General features: G+C 44.5%; 1 protein-coding gene across 1 annotated transcript; it reads right to left on the bottom strand.

Annotated features, from left to right (window-relative positions):
- Nucleotides 1–288: 288 nt before the first annotated feature.
- LOC118793043 (putative nuclease HARBI1) lies at nucleotides 289–1552 on the bottom strand. Its single transcript, XM_036550990.1, has 4 exons — nucleotides 1126–1552; nucleotides 928–1052; nucleotides 745–833; nucleotides 289–700 (listed from the first exon to the last, which is right to left on the bottom strand). The coding sequence occupies exons 1-4, from the start codon at nucleotides 1550–1552 to the stop codon at nucleotides 289–291; spliced, it is 1053 nt and encodes a 350-aa protein (XP_036406883.1).
- Nucleotides 1553–20551: the final 18999 nt, after the last annotated feature.

Here is a 20551-nt window from a genome sequence, read left to right as displayed (position 1 = left end):
TGGAACTGTAAACTTAATACTATCCCTGTTTCTCTGCAGTTACCTGTAAAGGACTTGTATAAAGTGCACGTTTTGAAGCGGATAGAAAAAACAGAAATTGAAAAGACATCTGTTAAAGCTTATTAAAAAGACAGATTTGGAAATTCAGCTACTAGAGGTGGGTGTATGGTCATGGTTAAATTGTGTAAAATGATGGAACAATATGTAATAAATGTTCCATTTCTGTTTTAGGAAATAAAGAACAGATGATGGCTAATTTTCTTGTCTTTATTTCTGACCAGGGGTGATTTATGCAAAATGATTTCTGCAAATGGTGTCCCGGACAGCCCTGCCATCCAGGACATCTGCCGGAGGGATGGGGTCATCATTTTCAATTAGTATGGGAGGGCGCTGCTCTCCTCTAATTGTAGCAATATTGTGAAGAACAACACATGCCACAATGATGTTGCATGCTCTTTCAGGGGTTACTCTGAGTTTACGCAGGCAGTGAAACGTTGCTTTGAGCACGCCAATTGTCATTTCAACCCGTGCTCTGGTCCTGCTGTGGGTTATGTTGAAGCGTTGTTGTGGGCCTTGTTCTGGGTCTGGGTAAGGGGTCATCAGAAGAGGTAGACAAGGATATAAGGATAGGTGGCCTACACACTCTCCTGAATTGACAGTGAACATATTTTGAGAGCCAGAAGAGACAGAGAGCAAAATTCTTTATCCAAAGCCTTTTTTACCATTTCCTAGTCTGGTGCTCACAGTGGACTCCCGAAAATTCTGGAGTCATGAACAGATCCGGGCCATTTTGCTTCTACATTTGTTATCAAATGTGCAGCATCACATATGATCTTCACAGTGCAGACAATGAGAGATGGCCTATGAGTTAGTGTACTGTGATGTAGCCTGATATAGTATGCTACTGTAACACAACATGCAATATACCTGCACACTAATGCTATGAAAAGACTTCCTATTCACATAGTCTCCTTCAATTACTGAAGGAGCTGTGATGGGAATCTGGGTTCCATCAATGCAGCCAATTACATTAGGAAACCCTGCAAAATAGCGTCATGAGTTAAATCCATGCAGAGGTTGCAGCAGAATGAGTAATACAGTTGATAAAATTAATATTAATTGAATGGATGACAAACTCTGTCAGGCACCTGACATTGACAGGTTTGTGCCCGGGGAAAACTACAAAATTGTGCAGACGTTTAAATGCAAGACACACTTTCCTAACGGCTCTGCAAACTGTTGCTTTGCCTATGTTTTCTGCATCACTGATGTTGTATAGGAAACTTCCACTGGCAAAAAAGCGTAGAGCAATGCACAAAATTTGTTCTGATTTCAGCGCATGCTCACGGTGAGTGATATTGCCGATGAAAGGCCATAGGATATTGTTGAGGTATGTAAGTGACTGTGAAGAAAACCGATATCTTTCTATTAGGTATTCATCTGGGAATGACAGTATGTCTACACGGGGTCGCAAAACCCTCTCCTGACGTAAAGCTGCATGAATCAGCTCTGCCTCGATATCAATGGGATTTCTCATGAAAGGACAGCCCATGTTCTTAAATTAAGTAGCCTACGAAAAAGTCTGTGAGGACTTTGCAGAAACTCGAACCAGCTTCTTCTTCCTACATGGCCTAATACAAATTAACTTGGTTTTAACAGCAACTGGAAGGCCACGACATCACAGCTCATGTCCAATAGCTGGTCAGCAGGAGGGAGGAGATACGCAGAAACTCTGGGTTTGTTTCAACAAAACCTGCTAGAGAGTAGGTTATGTTCACAGAGTGAGTTACTATGGTAACTTACCCAGAGGTTTAGTTTTGTCTTTTATTGGAATCGAAAACCCAGAGTTTCCCTTTTCTGGGGTTAAAAAACACTGAGTTTTCAACAAAACCCGCTTTCTGGAATACACCCCTGGGGAGTGTATCAGAAAGCGGGGTTAGTGAAAGCTCAAGAGTTAGTTGACTCAGAGTTGAAGGAAACTCTGGTTTTTCGGTTTCACAAAGCCAGTTCAGCCAAACTCGGAGTCAGTTACACTGCCACATTATTGCGTCACTGTATACGTTTCCGCTCCCACTAGCGCCAAGCACAACAACAACAATGGCGGACTACATCGTCTCTTTTACAACTGGCTTTGCAAGCCTGCATTGGCATCCAAACACGACTGATCCAATGCATTCGTGCTGCTTGTCGCGATTGCTATGGACGGCGGTTATGTCCGAGAAAACAACTCTATAAACAACAAAAACAAGAGAACAGGGGGGTATTTCAGAAAGCAGGTTTAACAAACTCTGAGTTCAAACCTGAACTCTGGGTTGACTAATCCTGAGCTGTCAAACTCAGAGTTTTCGGCTTCAGAACAGGTGATAACATTTAGTTCAATCACCTCTTTGTACATTTGCGGCCAGTAGAACCGATCTCGAATGAGACTGAGCATTCTTTCAACCCCCAGGTGCCCCATGTCTTGGTGCAGCTCTTTGAAGACCAGGGAGTGGTAAGCTCTGGGGATGATCAGCTGCTCTCGTCTGAAGGTTCTGCGACGCAAGACACCATCTTCGTCAATGTGAATTTTCAACCACTGTTTCAACAATGCAGCTACTGCAGGGTGCTCTGCTTTGAGCTCTGTTCTGTTTGGTCTCTTGTTCTGTCGCTTGTACCACAAGACTCTGGCAAGGGTCTCATCTTCCTCCTGAGCTTTACAGATCTGTACTGGGGTGAAGGGCTGGCCAGAGTTACCACTGACACGGACTTTGACTAAACTTAGGGCGTCGATGTGGACAACTCCTGCTCCTTGGCGTGGGCTTTTCCTCTCCACAATCACACCTTGCATAGATGCACTTATGACTTCCTGACACACCTTTTCAGTGCAGTTCTGCATGTAGCTCTCCTTGTCCAGGGGCATCCTAGAGAGACCATCAGCATCAGCATTGTTCCTTCCAGGACGATAGCATATGGTGAAGTTGTAATCAGCTAACTCCGCTACCCATCTGTGTCCCGTAGCATTGAGCTTTGCCGTGGTGAGCATGTACGTCAACGGGTTGTTACCAGTGTGCACTACAAAGGAATGAGCGTGGTATAAGTAGTCGCGGAAGCGCTCACAGATGGCCCATTTCAATGCTAAAAACTCCAGCTTCCCAGAGTGAAGATGGTAATTCTTCTCTGACTGACTCAAGGTGCGGGAGCCATATGCTATCACTCTCATTTTACCTTCTTGAGGCTGATACAGCACTGCCCCTAGTCCTTCCTGGGATGCATCACAGTTTAACACAAATGGCTGTGTGAAGTCGGGGTAGCCCAGGACTGGTGGCTTCATGAGGGCGTCAATGAGCTGATTGAACATTTCTTGGTGTGAGGTGGTCCACTGTATGGGATTGCGTGATGATAGGTGCCCCTTTGCTTCTCCAGTATTTTTTTACCTTCTAGTGTTCACTTTTGGTGTGGTAGTGTCACCGAGAGGGAGGGTCAGTAGCTCGTACAGTGGATGAGCCACTCGGGAGAAATTGGGGATGAAAGACCAGTAGTATGAGAGGAATCCTAACATCTGGTGCAGGTCACCGACTGTTACTGGTGTTCTGTCTTTTAAGGCCTTCACAGGAGCAATCTCTGCTGGGTCCACAGTGTACCCTTCCCCGGACACCATCTTGCCAAGGAACCTCACCTGGCGCTTGAACAGCTCACATTTCTTTGGGGTGAGCTTCACTCCATGTTCCTTGTACTGCTGGAGCACTGCACAGACATGTTCCAGGTGGTCCTCAAAGCTGCCACTGTGTACCAAGTTGTCATCTAAGTATGGCAAGCAGATAAAGTCCCTCAAGCCCGCTAGGTAGTGCTCCATGCTCCGTTGGAATTCTGCAGGTGAAAACCCTGGTGGTACGCCTTACCTTGATCTAACATGGAGAACCAGGAGCTCCCTCCCACTGCATCCAGCATGTCCTGTATTCTTGGTATGGGGTGGCGGTCAGGGACTGACTTCCGATTCAGCTCTCGGTAGTCACAGCACAGGTGTAAGCTTCCATCCTTCTTACGAACGCAGACAACTGGTGAGGAGTATGGTGAACAAGACGGTGTTACCCACCCCCTATTCAACAGATCTTGTAAGTACTCCTTCACCTCCTTGTGGAGAGGCTTTGGCACCGACATGTAAGTCTTTTGCACTGGACTTTTATCATGAAGTGTTATGTGCATCTTGAGGGATGGGATGCAGCCCACATCATTGTCAACAAATGCAAAGGCCTGGTACTCTTCTCTCAGGACTTTCCTTACGGCTCCCTGTTGGACCTCTGTGAGGTGATCTAGATTCACAGGTGGGTCCCACACTTGTGGCTTTCTGTCATTCTTACAGAGTGGTGGTGTCTCTCCGGGCTTTGGCTCACTGCTCACTACTGCATCAGGTGCTGGCTTGTTCTCTACAGTCCGGACAGCTGCTGAGTACACAGCTTTCGCTGACTCTAGGTGGCCAACAACACTGCTCCGTTCCAGGTAAATGTTGTGGTCAGTGGTGTTTGTTATGGGGATGGGCACATACATCACCTTCCTTTCGGGGATACGCACCAACACTTCATTAAGGACGAGACCTGTAGCACATCTGGTGAGAAGAGCATGTCTTGGCCCCTCAACTGTGAAGCAACATGTGCCCTGATGTGTACTGTAGTGACTTGCTTAGCTGGTAAGGGCACGCTCTTCCATCCTGTTCTGACTACACCAGTCTCCTGGTCAGGATCTGTGTTTTGCACCAGCCTCATCACTGTCTGAGCAGTTTCAACTGTTATGGCCAAGGCTTTGCTCACTTTGTATGCCAGTCGCTTCCTCCACTCTCTGGTTCTGCCCTCAGACCTGTTTATGACTGCTTCAATGACGTTGTAACCTATTATAGGATTGGCAGCAACAGCTGGGACACTGGACACTAGCATTGGCACACGCAGCTCAGTTGTTCTCTGAGAGTCGTTGTCTAACCTGAAGCTCACCTCGATCCAACCAATGAAGGGTATGGGTGTGTCATTTGCAGCCAAAACTGTCAGAGATTCTTCTCCCAGGATCTCTCCAATGGGTCGGATGACTGTGTGAGGGAGGTGCTTCCGTCGCCAGGGGTCATTTACTATGCTGGACTGTGCCTCCGTGTCCCACAATACAGCTACAGGACAATTGTCGAGGTAACAGCTGACCATACATCTTTTCCCTACAAGGTCAAGTAGCCATGCCTTGTGCTGAGGGGGTAAGTACTGAACAGAGTTCATGCTCGCTGAAACATCTGCTGCTATCTCTTCAGTCACTGGAGTTAGCTGGGTAAACAGATCGTTTGAGCTGTGCTCCCTCCCACTCACGTCTGTCCTGTCATCACTGGATAACTGCCGCTGGGGTTGGGACACTTTCTGGTAGACTACTGAGGGTCCCGCCTCAGCAGTCCCTGCCCATTTCCCGACTGGCTGCTCTGGGCTCTGCATCCACGAGAGAAGTGGCCCTCCTGCCCACATTTGAAGCAGTGTGAACAATTTTGCCCCATCTGTTGTTCCCTACACTTCCGGCAGCCTCTCTCTTATCTAGGTCTTCATGGTTGTGTTCTGGCCTCCATGGCAGTAAGGAACATCTGTTTCATTTCTGCTCGCAATTCTTCCACAATCTGTTGTGTACTTTGACTTTCCACTTTGGTCTCTTTCCCTTTTACCATTTTGACCATGGTGGTAGACCCAGCCTGTTGACGTGACTGGGAGGCCTGGGAAGGCGAGGGGTCTCTCTCGATTTCTGTGTGGAGCTCCTGGACTCTGGGACCTTTGCTGTTGGTGAGTCTTCTTCTCTTCTCTTGCCTCTCTCCCTCCACCCTTGCTGCCTCATTCACCCTCTCAATCAGCGTCTCATCTGTTGTCCTAATGTTATTCAAGTAGGGCAGGATCTGGAATGTAACAGAGTCACTGAGCAGCCCTGTTTCAATTGAGCGGAGGAACTTACGGTGGATGGTGGCTTTGCTGTACTGCTCGTCAGTGTCCTCATTCAAGGCCTTCCAAAGAAGTTTCTCCTTCAGCTCCATTGCTCGGAAGACAAAGTTCAAGGCTGTCTCCTTAGGCTCCTGAGAGATGTTGATTAACTGATGGTAAAGGTCAGTAGCACTATCAACCTTGTAGTAACCCTTAAGAATGGTGAAAAGTGTTGACAGTGTGAGTCCACGCTTGATCTCTAACATGTCTCTCAGTGGTAGCCCTAGGCTAACAGCTCTGATCAACGCTTCAATAATCTCAGTCTCTGAGTGTCCCTTTTCTAACCCGACTTCAATCTGATGTACTAAACTGGGATAAGACAGTCTGTCTTTTTGTCCACTCTCTCCAATTTGTCCACTAATCCTAAATTCCCTTCGCAGAGTCACTTCAGGCAATTTATTTGTGAATTCAAACCTGCCTCTGTCTCTGGTGTTGGTAGCAGTGTACCAACATTTAGTTTTCTCAGTTTCCTCCTGTATCTGTCGTGACAGGAAATACTTATCCTCTGGCCACCTTGTCTGGGTGGGCTCCTCAGCAGTTGAATTCCTGTCTGGATGTCCATGCTCCAACTCAAACATGAAAGACAACAGGTCAGCAAGGAATTTACTAAACTCGTCCTTATCCTGGTTTTCCTCAATTTCATCCAGCACTCTTTCAGTCATGTTGATGAGCACCCTCCGGGATCTGCTGCGGGGCTCTCCACTGTCCAGGCCATCACACTTCAGATGCCTGCAGACATCAAGAAGAGAATCCACACTCAACTGCCACAGGGCTGCACCCACTCTGTCGCGGAGAGGCTGGCTGTCGTCCATAGTTGATCCAGGCTCATCTCTAATTAAAGGGGGTTGCCTTGTCTCTTTACTGCCCCCTCCTTGGCTGGCTCGCCAAAATATGTTACAGGCACAGAAAGAATCTCAAAGCTCAATCTGGTGCAACACATTTAATGTTGGATGTAAATCTGAAACAAGAAAACAAACGTTTCAGTGGTGAGCTGGGCTGGAACTTCAGCGGTCTCATCTCCAACGGCCAACTCAAGAACCCAGCCTGAGCTCCCCAACTGCACCCGCCGCCAATCCACAGCGATTGGACGGCAGACAGACACAGTAACAGCAGAGACACAGACAACCATAACGTACGAACAAGGAGGGGTAATCGTGAATGCACCACATAGACACAAATATTCCAATGCACATAAAAGCCTACATGCCACAGTTGCATAGTGGATGATGCTGTGCATGGTTGCCATGACAGCATGTGAAAACTCCCTAGATATGTAGCATGGAAGTAGTCCCACAGCCAGTACAGTATCTGGGCAGCATAAACATCCTTTCATGGTAGTGTGGCAAGGTGGCACCATTTGTTGTTGAATGTGCTATGTGTAGGTGTAGTTATTTTTTTTCTATTAGTGTAGTATAGACCCACCTAACACCTAAATAAGTGGTATCGCACATCACTACTGTATACATCCTGTCCCCGTACTGTCACTAATACTTACTGTACGCAATTTTGTATGTTGCTTTGGATAAAAGCGTCTGCTAAATAAATAAATGTTTATACAGTAGTTGTAAGAAATGGGGACCAAAACTCACAGCCCTTGTTCTGTGTAAAATGCATTCCAAAGCTCATCTGATGCTAATCTAATGCTTCAGCAGTCTCAGTTAGTTAAATCGAGTTGTTATATTTTAAAGTTACAGCCTGTTTAGTATGAAATTCTCTTTTTGTTTCCACGGACTAAAGTTCCTCGTGGATCTGTGGCGGAGGGATGCATTCTGGTAGTGGCGTGTAAGTCTGTTGACGTTATCTGGCTTTTACTACTCAAGAAGTTAGTGGTGTTCAAAACGATTCTTTTTAGTGATGTTTCCTTTCGTTCAGTTCAATAAAATGATTTGAATCTTTGACTCACTGATTCGTTCATTTCCATATCTGGTCGGGCGGCATACACGAATCTGTAAATAGTTTTATTGCATTTTAAAAGTTACTCTACATTGTTCCAAACATCATGTCCATTATTAGCATAGGCTTATGCATCACATTTCTGTTTTGTTTTGTAGCCTACTATGTTGATTTTCAGTATTTATTAATAAGGACTTTATTCACGTTAAAAGGATATGTGATGTCAACATTAAATACATTGCAGCCTATGTAAAATTGCAGTTGTCATAAACAGGATCTGTGATACATTGTGCGCACCTAAAATATGCTACTGCTAAAAATATAAATATAACATAATATTGCAGGTAGATAAGCAAAATAATATTTAATATCGATTTAAATGTCACGGAAGCACTCTGATTCCTTTTGCATTGCCACAGTCAATGGCGGATGTAGCCCAAGCCTGCTATACTGAGAACTAGCGATTCTGGCAACACGTAGTCACCAGGTCTTCATAGTCCGTGAATCTTTGGAGTCTGAACGCACTGGTGAACTGAGGAACTTGTCAACAGTTCATCAGGTCAGTAGTTGGAGTTTAGAGTCTTTGGATCTTTTGCATTGATGATCCCACATCATCAGCTGTGCCAAGATGGCCAGTGGGGGGTGCTTCATGAGTTTTTGCATTTCAGCCATTGGCTAGTTGTTGTCATGAGCGTACTGCTGATACAGTTTTGTGATAGGCTGCTTCGTGGACAGACCGCATATCTATGCTGCGTTCATGACACGTCAGAAATTGGGAAATTACAAGCTCCGACTCAAAAAATGTGATTTGAACGCATGGTCGGGTCGGATTTTTTGCTCGGAAACTTGTGCGGAAATTCAGTGCTCCGATTTACCCAGTTGACTTCATAACAACTACAATCATGGCGTCCTCGGTGGTGATTGGTTTACACAGCCAGAACCAGGTTGATGCCCACAACACAATGCAGAGGCGATAAACTCACTCCCGTTACAAATACGACTCGAATAGGACTATTTGTCACTGTGAATCAGACTACAAATAGAAGTACACTCACCTTAGATATTTCCCGTCTTGCTCGACCACGACGCGCAGCTGCAATAATTTATTTATGTGTTCTTTGTAAACACAACAACAAAGTAAGAAGATGTTACTGCGGGCATCCATATTGTTTTCCGAGTTGATCATGTGAATGCACGTTTTTCGGAAGTCGGAAGTTCCCAAGTTGGGTTTTCCGAGTTTACCATCGTCTTGAACGCAGCACTAATATCCACTGGAGGGAGAGTTATAGCTGCTATGCCAGCTAATCAGCACGCATGTTTGCAAAGAGGAAGGAATGAATCTTTTAGACTAGGGATTCAGTACACTCAGTTCACCTCAAAGATTCGTTCAAAAGGATTCATTCGTTCACGAACTGCACATCACTAGTTCGTTGGTGGTATTGTACTAGGTAAGAAAGGGCAATCTAACTTACTTGTGATATTTAAAGAGATAACTACTTTGGTAGTCCTTATTATACTAACTTAAGTTGTTAATCATGATCTGCTGTTAATCGTAATCATGACAGTGATGTAAGGTACATACAGCGTTTAACATTAAGTGATAGACGTCTATCACTTACGGTAACCAAAAAACTAAGTTACCGTCTATATTAAACATTAACTTAACATTGTAACTTAACATTAACCTACTCTTAACGTAACGTATACTTAGTGGTCTCATCAATACTAATAGGTAGGCTACAATAATGTTAACGTTAAGTAGGTTATCCGGTAGCATTAAGTTACAAGATAGCTTTTTTTTCTAGTTAACTTAACTAACTTATCTAATTTGTATCAAGGTACCCACTGACTTGTATCTGAGCTAACGTTAATGTTGAATGTATCCTCAATATATATAGGCTAGTGTATCTAATGTTATAGTCAAGATCAAACTGTTTAACGTACTTTAACATTGTCCATATCATCTAACTTTATCCTAGCTAACGTTAACTATCGGCAAGTCTGTTGGCTATGGGACGGGAGAAATCTTATGTGAATACAGTAACGAATACAATGGGGGGAAAAATATTGTGAGCTACGAAAATTTTACATTGTTGATGAGGAATTTGGGGACCAGTGAAACGTCAAACCTGCCCTGCCCACTGGCCAACCAGCTATAACTGGTGTTGAGAGGCTGAATAGTATGACCATTGGATCAGGCGCTGGTTGCTTAAAACATTCCTAACTAGCCTACATTCCCGCGAAGTGTACAAACGTTCAGTAGCTAACTAAGTTAGCTAGCACATGGTTGGACCAGCCAATACGAAACTATAACGTTGGCAAAACTATAAAAGGGTCGAAAGCAGAGGCGTACAACCGTGATCAAAGACAGTCTAGTATGCTAGTATTGCCCAACGTCACATTAAACAATTCTAAACTACATTAACGAATAACATTGATTGATTTGATACTAGCGCTATTGACGTGCCAACCGCAAGGGGATGGCAAGCAACTGCTACAACCGCTACGCACGAAAAACTATTTCGGTTGAGCCAAAAAAAAAAAGAAATAGTTTCTCATGTGTATGACCCCCCAGCGGATGCCTAAAACCGCGGATAGTACCGAACTCTATAAATGCCATATTTTTTCCTATAAATACATACCTATGATAAAGTTTAATCTATAAATTAGGCACAATAAGAGATTAACAACAATAACTAATAATAAAATAGAACAATTATAACAATATATAGGGTTACTTGAACACAAGCACTGCGATACCTCGACAGTCGATCTGATAACTGAGACGGCTACTAAGTAACTAACGGGCGGGTAGCTTATACAGCGTGGATACGCTGGACAAGGGGATGATTCACGTCCTGGGCGTGACAGTGTGACATTTCATCACGCTACTCGGCGTGCAATTTAAAACTTACGAATTGTTTATTTTATTTTTCATTTTCACAATCACTGGACTTTGAAGATGCAGTTTCAAGCTCTTCTCGCTGCATTGTCTTCTCAATAGGTAATTCTTCCCTTACCACATTGCTGTAGCCTACACATCTAATTTCTTGATTGGGAAAATAAAAAACAGTATGGCCTCCTACACTCTAAAAAATAAACCATTGGGTCAACAAAAAAAATTAAGGCAATGTTTTGCATCAAGCTTTTTGAGTTATGCCAACTGCTGGTAGAATTACATCCAACACAATATTTTAAGTATGATGAATTAGCTTTTCGGCCACAATAAAAAGCATTTCTAAGTAACATGAACTTAATATCTGTCAACATGAACACAAGTATTTCAGTTAATCCAACACAATGTTTTAAGTATGGTGAATTAGCTTTTCGGCCACAATAAAAAGCATTTCTAAGTAACATGAACTTAATATCTGTCAACATGAACACAAGTATTTCAGTTAATCCAACACAATGTTTTAAGTATGGTGAACTAGCTTTTTGGCCACAATAAAAAGCATTTCTAAGTAACATGAACTTAATAACTGTCAACATGAAGTGTTTTTACGTTGACTGCATATAAAAATCAAGTTGTCCAGACTAGTTTTTTTCAATATTTGAAAGCGAAGAAAAGCAAAGAAAACTGTATAGTCTCTAGATTAATTTAAATGTTTATATTGACTAGCTTCTAGAATTGCATTGTTCTTTGTGACGGTCATGGAGAGACCGCACATGTCCACTGCCTTCCTTGGGCACGAGTTGCCTTTGTGTGTACTCTGCGACACTCGCAAACACACACACGCTGACAGATGCCGATAAGAGCCGTCAAGCTTAAGTCAATGCGATGCCGCTATTGACGGACTTAATGTTGTCGCCCACGAAATCTACGTTTTATAACGGTGAATGAAAACGCTAGACAATCTTGTGATTATGCTTTAAAACATTTTTATTGTGCTTAAGTAGGCGCGCAAACTTGAGTGCATTAAAAAAAAAAAAGAACAACGTAGCATAGTCATACCGTGTTGAATGCTGCTCCTCAGTGTTGGCAAGTGTCTCTCCGGTGGCAAAGGAGTGCCGTGGGGAAACAGCGTAGCGTTTATTTCGTTCCGGCCACGATTGGCCCAGTTTACCTTGCTTGTGGCCATGAGGGGTGACAGAGACGGCCCTGATCAAGCCGCCTCCGTTTTAATCCTCATGTGTCATTTTGTTGAATTGTATTTTTGCTCAAATCTGCTGTTTAAATGTTGTAGGGTGTTATGATGCTGCATCAGGATTTGTCATGTTGTTGTTTGTGTTGGTTGATTGTTTTGTGTTCCCCCCCCCTTTATGTGAATGGTGCTGGTCACCTGGGATATGTCTGTCTGTCTAGTCTCATGGAAGGAGTCTAGTGTTGGATGTTGGACTGTGAGTACTGCTGCTGTAATATTGTTCTCTGCCTTTTCAAAAGAGACCTAGCAGATTTTGTACTTTGTTTTGTAGTTTATTTGCGTTCAGAGATTACTATTTTTTGTTTGCCTTTTTTTTCTTTCTTTTTCTACTTAAAACTATTTTTGTGTTATTTGAACTTTGAATATGGACTCCTACTGATTAGTTTTAACATTAAACCAAAAATAAAAATTACTTTTTGTCCATCTTATTCACTCGCACTCTGAGTTTTTTTGGCCTGACCCAGGAGCCCTCAGTGGCGCCCTCTCGTCCATTCCTTCACAACTGGTGTCAGAAGTGGGATTAAGGCCAGTAGAGTGCAGTAGTGAGTATTTTTTTTTGTTGTTCTCCTTTTTTGCATCAGCATTTTTTTTTGACATTTCCGGTGGATGCCATGGGGCCGAAGAAACCTGCTGCTCCAGAACGGAGACCTGGCCAGCAGGAAGGCGGGGCCACTGGCGGGGAAGGCGACAGCAGGGCTGACCCAGAATTGGCCAGGGTGGCTGAAGATTCTTCGGTGCAGGAACTGCGGGACATGTTCAGAATGATGATGGCTCAGCAACAAGCACGAGATGCCCAGCAGGAGCAGGAAGCAGCGCGACAGGAGAATCGGTGGAGGACTCTGCAACATCAGTTTAGCCTCCTGCAGCGGGAGGTGCATGTCAGAGTCACGCCAGATCCTGAGGCAGCTGCCGGAGCTCCTGCTAGCGATGCCGACGTCCCGGAACCACCACAACGGCAATCCTTAGCCATGGGCTACCCCCCACCACCGCCGCCTGAACAATCCCGTCCCAGTAGCCAAGCTAGAGTGCAGGTAGAAAGGGAGCCCAGACTGCAGTGCTTGGGCGAGAAGGATGATGTTGAACACTACTTGGTCACCTTTGAGAGAGTAGCAGTGGCGTGTCAGTGGCCAACAACTGACTGGGCAGTTAGACTAGCGCCCCTCCTGACGGGCAAGGCCAGGGCTGCCTACGTCAGTATGGACTCGGCTGACGCTCTTGACTACGAGCTACTGAAGGAGGCCATATTGGCTAAGTACGACATCAACAAGGAGACCTATCGCCTGCACTTCCGAGGAGCTGAGGTGAAAGAGGGAGAGACTCCAAAGGAGTTGTATGTCCGCCTCCGAGACTTGTACCAGCGATGGGTCCAGCCACAAAAACTCACAAAGGAGGAGATTGGGGAGACCATCATACTAGAGCAGTATTTGCGCCTGCTATCCCCAGACCTCCAGGTATGGATTAAGGAGCGTGACCCTGCATCTGCAGCAGAAGCCGCTTCCTTGGCAGATGTCTTTGTGGCGGCCCGCCGGAAGACCCAGCCTTGGACATACACCCAGTGGAAGGTGGGTAAAGAATCTAATAGACCCCACCGCCAGCCTCCGCCACCAAGGAGGTTCAACAGCGAAAGTAAGTCTATGGGTGATAGGAGTGGTCCTTACAAGCCCAACCCTGCTTTCAAGTCCAGTAACCCCAAAATACCAGTATGTTACCAGTGTGGACAGGAAGGTCATGTAAAGCCAAAGTGCCCCAATAATCCAGCTAACCAAGCCAACATCTGTACAGTACCTAGAACTAGCCCCCCTAGGAAGCCTGTAGCTCTTCGCCGTCATACTGTAGTATTGAATGGGCGGGAGGTTGAGGCACTGGTAGACACGGGTAGTATGCAGTCCTTAGTGTCTTCTGATTTGGTCCCAATGCAGCTCAGGAATTACGCTATGATGACCCAGCTGAGGTGTGTACATGGGGAAGAAAGGCCGTATCCAACCGCGAGTGTATATGTGCAGGTTTTTGGACAGACCTACTTATTAGAGGTTGGAGTGGTGGATAATTTACCATATTCCATGATTTTGGGCCAGGATTTTCCACTTTGGTTTGACCTTGTATCTGTGGGAGGAGAGTGTAATTTGGCAGTGACTAGAGCCATGGCTAAGAAGAGTGAGGAGGAGGTCCCACTTTCTGCATTGCCCTTTTTTAATGTTGACATTGAGGCTCAGCCAGGTAAGACCAGGAAGTCAAAAAGACAGAGAAGGCATGATAAGTTCCAGTTTGGTGTTGCTCAGAGGCAGGAGGAGCCTAGTCCAGAACTGGCAGAGGTGCCATTAGAGATTCCTCAAGATATGGGTTTAATGCAGCAGCAAGATCCAGACATTGGTCCACTATATCACCAGGTTCAGGTGGATCAGCACAGTGGCAATGGTAAGGAGACCCCAGAACGGGGGTTTGCAATTAAGAATGGGGTGCTGTATAAAGTAGGAGGGGCAGAGGCAAGGATGGTGGTTCCATTGAAGGTTAGAGGGGTGGTCCTTGACCTAGGCCATTCCATTCCATGGGCAGGCCATTTAGGCAAACAGAAGACAATCTCCAGAGTCAGTCGCTATTTTTATTGGCCTAATATGGCCAAAGACATTGCAGAGTTTTGTAGGACCTGTCCCGAATGTCAGAAAACGGCCAGCAGATGTCCCCCTAAAGTTCCCTTAGAGCCTCTTCCTGTAGTGGGCACACCCTTTGAGCAGTTAGGAATGGATGTGGTGGGTCCCCTTGAGCGTAGCAAAGCTGGAAACCGGTTTATGTTGGTTATCACAGATTACGCCACAAGGTATCCTGAGGTCTTTGCTCTGAAGGCAGTGAAAGCTAGAGCTGTAGCTACCTGTCTTATCCAGCTGTTTTCAAGGGTGGGGTTCCCTAGAGCTATAATAACAGATCAGGGGTCCAACTTTATGTCCAGGCTTCTCAAGCAGGTCTATGGGTTGTTGGGGATAAGGGGTATTCGGACCACGCCTTATCACCCACAGACGGACGGCTTAACTGAGAGGTTCAACCAGACCCTTAAACAAATGCTGCGCAAGTTCGTGGATGAGTCTGGTTCCGACTGGGACAACTGGCTCCCCTATCTTCTCTTCGCATACCGTGAGGTCCCACAGGCCTCGACCGGGTTTTCACCATTCGAGTTGCTCTACGGCCGTGACGTGCGAGGACCCCTAGCACTCTTGAGAGAGAACTGGATGAAAAACGAAGAGGTCCCACCGTCGCAGAATGTCCTCTCCTACGTTTTGCAGATGCGGGAGAGACTGAAGAGCATGGCAGAGTTGGCGCAACAGAACCTGGAGCATGCCCAGCAGCGCCAAAAGTCCTATTATGACCAAAGAGCCCAAGCCCGGAGTTTCAAGGAAGGGGACAAGGTGTTGGTGATGCTGCCGAGTGACGCGAGCAAGCTGCTAGTCAAATGGCAAGGCCCTTTCGAGGTGACTCGGAGGCTCGGGTCTACAACATACGAGGTTGCCCGGCCGGGACGGAAGCACTCCAGACAGGTGTTGCACATCAATCTCCTGAAGGAGTGGAGGGATCGTCCAAGTCCAAGCACTGAGGTGCTTATGATCCGACGGGTACCAGAGGAGGACGAGGTCGAGGAGCAGTACCTACCTTTACCAGCAGGGGGCACCCTTGACCTTGACCATCTCTCCCTTGACCAGCAAATGGACATCAGGCGTCTCTGTGGCCCAGACTTGTTCAAAGAGCAACCAGGTTACACCCAGCTGGTAAGTCATCACGTCACTTTGTGTGAGGGGGCAGTTCCTCGTCGCATGAGCTACAGAATCCCGGAGCGGCTCCTTGGGGGGCTAAAGAAGGAGACTGACCAGATGCTGGCCATGGGTGTCATCGAAACTTCAAAGAGTGAATGGTGCAGTCCGGTAGTATTGGTTCCAAAGAAAGATGGAAGTCTCCGGTTCTGCGTTGATTTCAGGTACCTCAACTCTGTTTCAAAGTTCGACTCGTATCCCACCCCCAGAATTGATGACCTCATTGACTCTCTCGGGCCTGCAAGCTGGGTGACCACACTGGACCTAGCTAAAGGCTACTGGCAAGTCCCCCTGAGTGACTCTACCAAGGAGCTGACTGCATTCCGTACCCCTTGGGGTCTTTTCCAATTCTCTGTGATGCCATTCGGGCTCCATGGAGCCGCTGCTACATTCCAGAGGTTGATGGACCGGGTGTTGGACGGTACACAGGGTTACGCGGCAGCTTACCTTGATGATGTCATCATTTACAGTGCATCATGGGAGGATCATCTCCATCACCTGAAGGAGGTGCTGAGGAGGATCGAGTCTGCAGGCCTCACAATCAATCCTGCAAAGTGTGCCATTGCCCAGAGGGAAGCGGAGTACCTGGGGTATGTAATTGGTGGGGGGGTCATTAAGCCGCAGGTCCAGAAGCTCGAGGCCATTCAGCGGTGTCCCTTGCCCCAGACCAAGACTCAAGTGCGGTCGTTCCTAGGCATGGCCGGATGGTACAGGAGGTTTGTACCCAACTGAGTGCATTAAAAAAAAAAAAAGAACAACGTAGCATAGTCATACCGTGTTGAATGCTGCTCCTCAGTGTTGGCAAGTGTCTCTCCGGTGGCAAAGGAGTGCCGTGGGGAAACAGCGTAGCGTTTATTTCGTTCCGGCCACGATTGGCCCAGTTTACCTTGCTTGTGGCCATGAGGGGTGACAGAGACGGCCCTGATCAAGCCGCCTCCGTTTTAATCCTCATGTGTCATTTTGTTGAATTGTATTTTTGCTCAAATCTGCTGTTTAAATGTTGTAGGGTGTTATGATGCTGCATCAGGATTTGTCATGTTGTTGTTTGTGTTGGTTGATTGTTTTGTGTTCCCCCCCCCTTTATGTGAATGGTGCTGGTCACCTGGGATATGTCTGTCTGTCTAGTCTCATGGAAGGAGTCTAGTGTTGGATGTTGGACTGTGAGTACTGCTGCTGTAATATTGTTCTCTGCCTTTTCAAAAGAGACCTAGCAGATTTTGTACTTTGTTTTGTAGTTTATTTGCGTTCAGAGATTACTATTTTTTGTTTGCCTTTTTTTTTCTTTCTTTTTCTACTTAAAACTATTTTTGTGTTATTTGAACTTTGAATATGGACTCCTACTGATTAGTTTTAACATTAAACCAAAAATAAAAATTACTTTTTGTCCATCTTATTCACTCGCACTCTGAGTTTTTTTGGCCTGACCCAGGAGCCCTCAGTGGCGCCCTCTCGTCCATTCCTTCACATTCTTAATAAAGATATTTTCTCACCCCAACTCATGTTTAAATTTTTTTCTGAGCAATGCCTATCTTTCTGAATGAAGCCAAACAAAGTAAATGATAGACAATAAGGCTAACTTTATTTTGCACTGCGATTTCACACAACACAACATCACATTATACTCAAAGCATAAAAAAGTTTTAGCCACAAATATCTATAGTGACTCTGGTTTTAGGAACTTAAGTATGTGGCCTGTTGTTCACCAAGGCAAAATTTTGAGTCTCTGTTTGAACTACAGTGTGAAACAGCAAAGCAAGCATGCCAAATGTTTTATGAGAACATGAATTATTATGACTGGATGATTAACAGCTCATTCACTATAAAACAGCCATAGAAAGCATCTACTTTAACATTTTGAGTTGACAATAACTGTAACAACAAATTAGTGGACTAAGACCAAAAAAAGGCAGCCCTAAATATTACAAATAGCATGAAATTTTAACTCTCACATTTCTCCAAAGAACTGCAGTTGCTATTTGTACATAAATAATATGAATCCAGTTTTATAAGAAATATCTTCAACACTAGTTTCAAGAAGCCACTAAGAGCAGTAATTGATGATTTCTACATCAGACAACTGTTTATTGCTCAGAACAGGTTGAAATTTTTAAAATCTGGGTAAACAAAGAGAGCCTGAACATTTGAATGCATTTGTACAGCTCTGTGAGCATAGAACATACATATAAAAGACAGCACCAATTCTAAAGCCAACTCTTAAGTGCAACACATCTGGTGTGTAACCAGATAAAATCTCAAGGTATATTAACTTTGATATTTGTAATGTCAACACCAGTATATGGGTTAAAACTGTCCATCTTGTTGAGACAAATCAAGCAAAACTTCCAACTCCCTCAGAGTGCTGATGTTTTAAAAGCAGTCAGAAAATACTGTACTTAAGACTCATTACTTTTGAGCTGGCTTTTTGTCCATCAAGTTCAAGGAACAGCTTCTGAAATACCTCAAAGGTTAACTTCAATTGCTTGGGATAGCTGAGGTTAAGAGCATATATTATGCCCATCAGCAAAGCACAGGATCTGGCGTTATCAATCCCCTGCAGGATCTTGGTTCCCTCGACTACAATGGTTGCACACCTATCACTGATGATGGCAATCTTCATTACTTGCATCACAAGGTCTGCTTCAAGCTCCCCCGTGTCCATGTAAAAAAAAAATTAAAAGGTGTTAGAATGTTGGAGAAGAAATGCATGACTCAAGCTCTTTTCTATGGTGACTTTACCACACCTACTTAAATGGTAACTCAACAATGAAATGATACATTAAATGCATATATTTCTATTACCATAAAACACATTTTTTATGTCAACATTTTTTCAAGTGCACTTCTTTTCATTGTGACAAAATTTTCATGACACCACAGTAAAAACAGAAAAGTGAAAAACAATAAACAGGTTGACTGCATTTCAGTTTTGTCCAGTAGGGGAAGTGTTGGCTGTAACAATGCTTAATGCAAAGCAAGTCTTAACATTTCAGGAAATAATGGAATGCTGATTTTGATTCTTTATTAGTGTCAGAATGAATGCTTATTTCTCCCCTACCACATTTTTACCTGCTAATAAAACAAGTCATACCCAAGGCCCAGAGCAAAGCCGTTATTGGACCATTGACTGTAATCCATTCCGTTACCACTTCTATGGTACATCTTCCACAGTTTTCAAACCATGTGTTATTTAATGAATCCAACTGACCAATGGAGACATGCTTTTTAACCCTGATACATAGACTATATCACACACACAGTCTCAATTACTCCACAAATTACTACACTGCAGTCACTACTACAATAAATTACTAAAGAAATGTGTTCCATCAATATAAAACACTGCTTTTTGCTTGTTGCAGAAAAGGACAAGATACTAAAGAGAAGACAATTTATGTTCAAACAATAATCTGTGTGATTTAGATCAACATGGAAATAAGACACAGCTTAAAGGCTCATGTTAAAGGGTACTGAATTACTTACACTACTCTTTCAAAAGGTCCTCCTCCTTCTCTCCAAGATAGACCATGAGGCAGCGGATGGCAGCTTCTCTCCGTTTATCAATTGTGTTGTCCTGATTCATGAAAAAAATGTATCAGGGGTTCAATAAAAATCAGACGTACACATACCCCAATGATGGTAATTTCTTTGAAGAAATGAAGATATGTTATTAATAATATGCAATAGACCTTTTTGATAGCAGCCATTTTGACATGAAATAGTAGGGCAAGATTAGGCATTACTAATGACATTAATGAAGGTTCTGTTCCATTTAAGTGTAGCAGAACCTTTCCAGTGAGCCGGAGCTAGCAGGACCCTGGCTCTGTTAGACCTAAATGGAATGGAACCTTAATTCAAGTCAATAGCAACACCTCTGCTTGCCCTACTATTTCATGTCAAAATGGCTGCTGTGAAAAAGATCTATTCAAAATAAAGTTTAGATAATAATTATACCTCAAGAAGCATGTCCTTAATGCGCCTGATCTTCAGGCCTGCAGCTCCTCCCTTTGACTGGACTAAGGCCATCAGTTTTGGGGTGCACTGGTCAAGCTTGGCCACAAAGGTTGATTCAAGGCTAACTGTTGTTATCCTCTTGAATTCTTCATTTATCTGCAGGGCACACAAAAGAGATGTGGTTTGAGTGAACTACTGTAACTCTAGTGGACATTTATCTACACCGCATCAATCCATAGTACAAAAATGCTAGTCTAATAAAATTTTTCTAATGTTACAGTACAGTCTCACCTGTGCTGCACTAAAAAGAGCAGGCCAACGCTCCATGAAGTCACTGAGGCAGGGGCCTCATTAACTATTTCCTGTCTGCGAAGAGAGAATGTCTTGACCATTTTCTGAACTACCACCTTGGAGTTATCCCTTTTCATCACTTCACTTAGGAGCTCCACTCTCTTTTTCCAAACTTGCAGTAGTTTCACCTTGAGCATGAGGGGGTTGGTAATTTACCTCAGCCTTCCTTGGCTTTTTCACATTCTTCGCAGGAGTCTGCTCATGTGCTGCCTTCCTCTTGAGTGAGTTCACTTCAAGTTCAGGACAGCCGAGACCTCGAAGTTTGGATCTGAAGTTGTTCATCTTATATTTCAGGTGCTGTATCCATCCATAACACCCATTAAAGGACCCTGGTTCTTTGAGGCAGGGATGCTTTTGAGTCAGGGCCTCTGCTACTTGACTTCTCTGCAGACTTGATGGATAAGCAGTGTACTCATAAATAGCCTCCGCTAGTTTTCCAAGAATGTCT

The sequence above is a fragment of the Megalops cyprinoides genome, chromosome 18 (assembly GCF_013368585.1).
Source record: "Megalops cyprinoides isolate fMegCyp1 chromosome 18, fMegCyp1.pri, whole genome shotgun sequence".
NCBI lineage: Eukaryota > Metazoa > Chordata > Actinopteri > Elopiformes > Megalopidae > Megalops > Megalops cyprinoides.
This window is presented reverse-complemented; position numbering and strand designations above follow the sequence as displayed.

Bases quoted from the DNA above. Each gene is read 5' to 3' on its own strand.
- LOC118793043 (XM_036550990.1), bottom strand. From the start codon at position 1,552: ATGGGCTGTCCTTTCATGAGAAATCCCATTGATATCGAGGCAGAGCTG. The intron at 1,053-1,125 runs ATTCAATTAATA...TTAACTCATGAC, and splicing joins CCTGACAGAGTTTGTCATCC to GCTATTTTGCAGGGTTTCCT. The intron at 701-744 runs GTGAGCACCAGA...CTTTGGATAAAG, and splicing joins AGAATTTTCGGGAGTCCACT to AATTTTGCTCTCTGTCTCTT.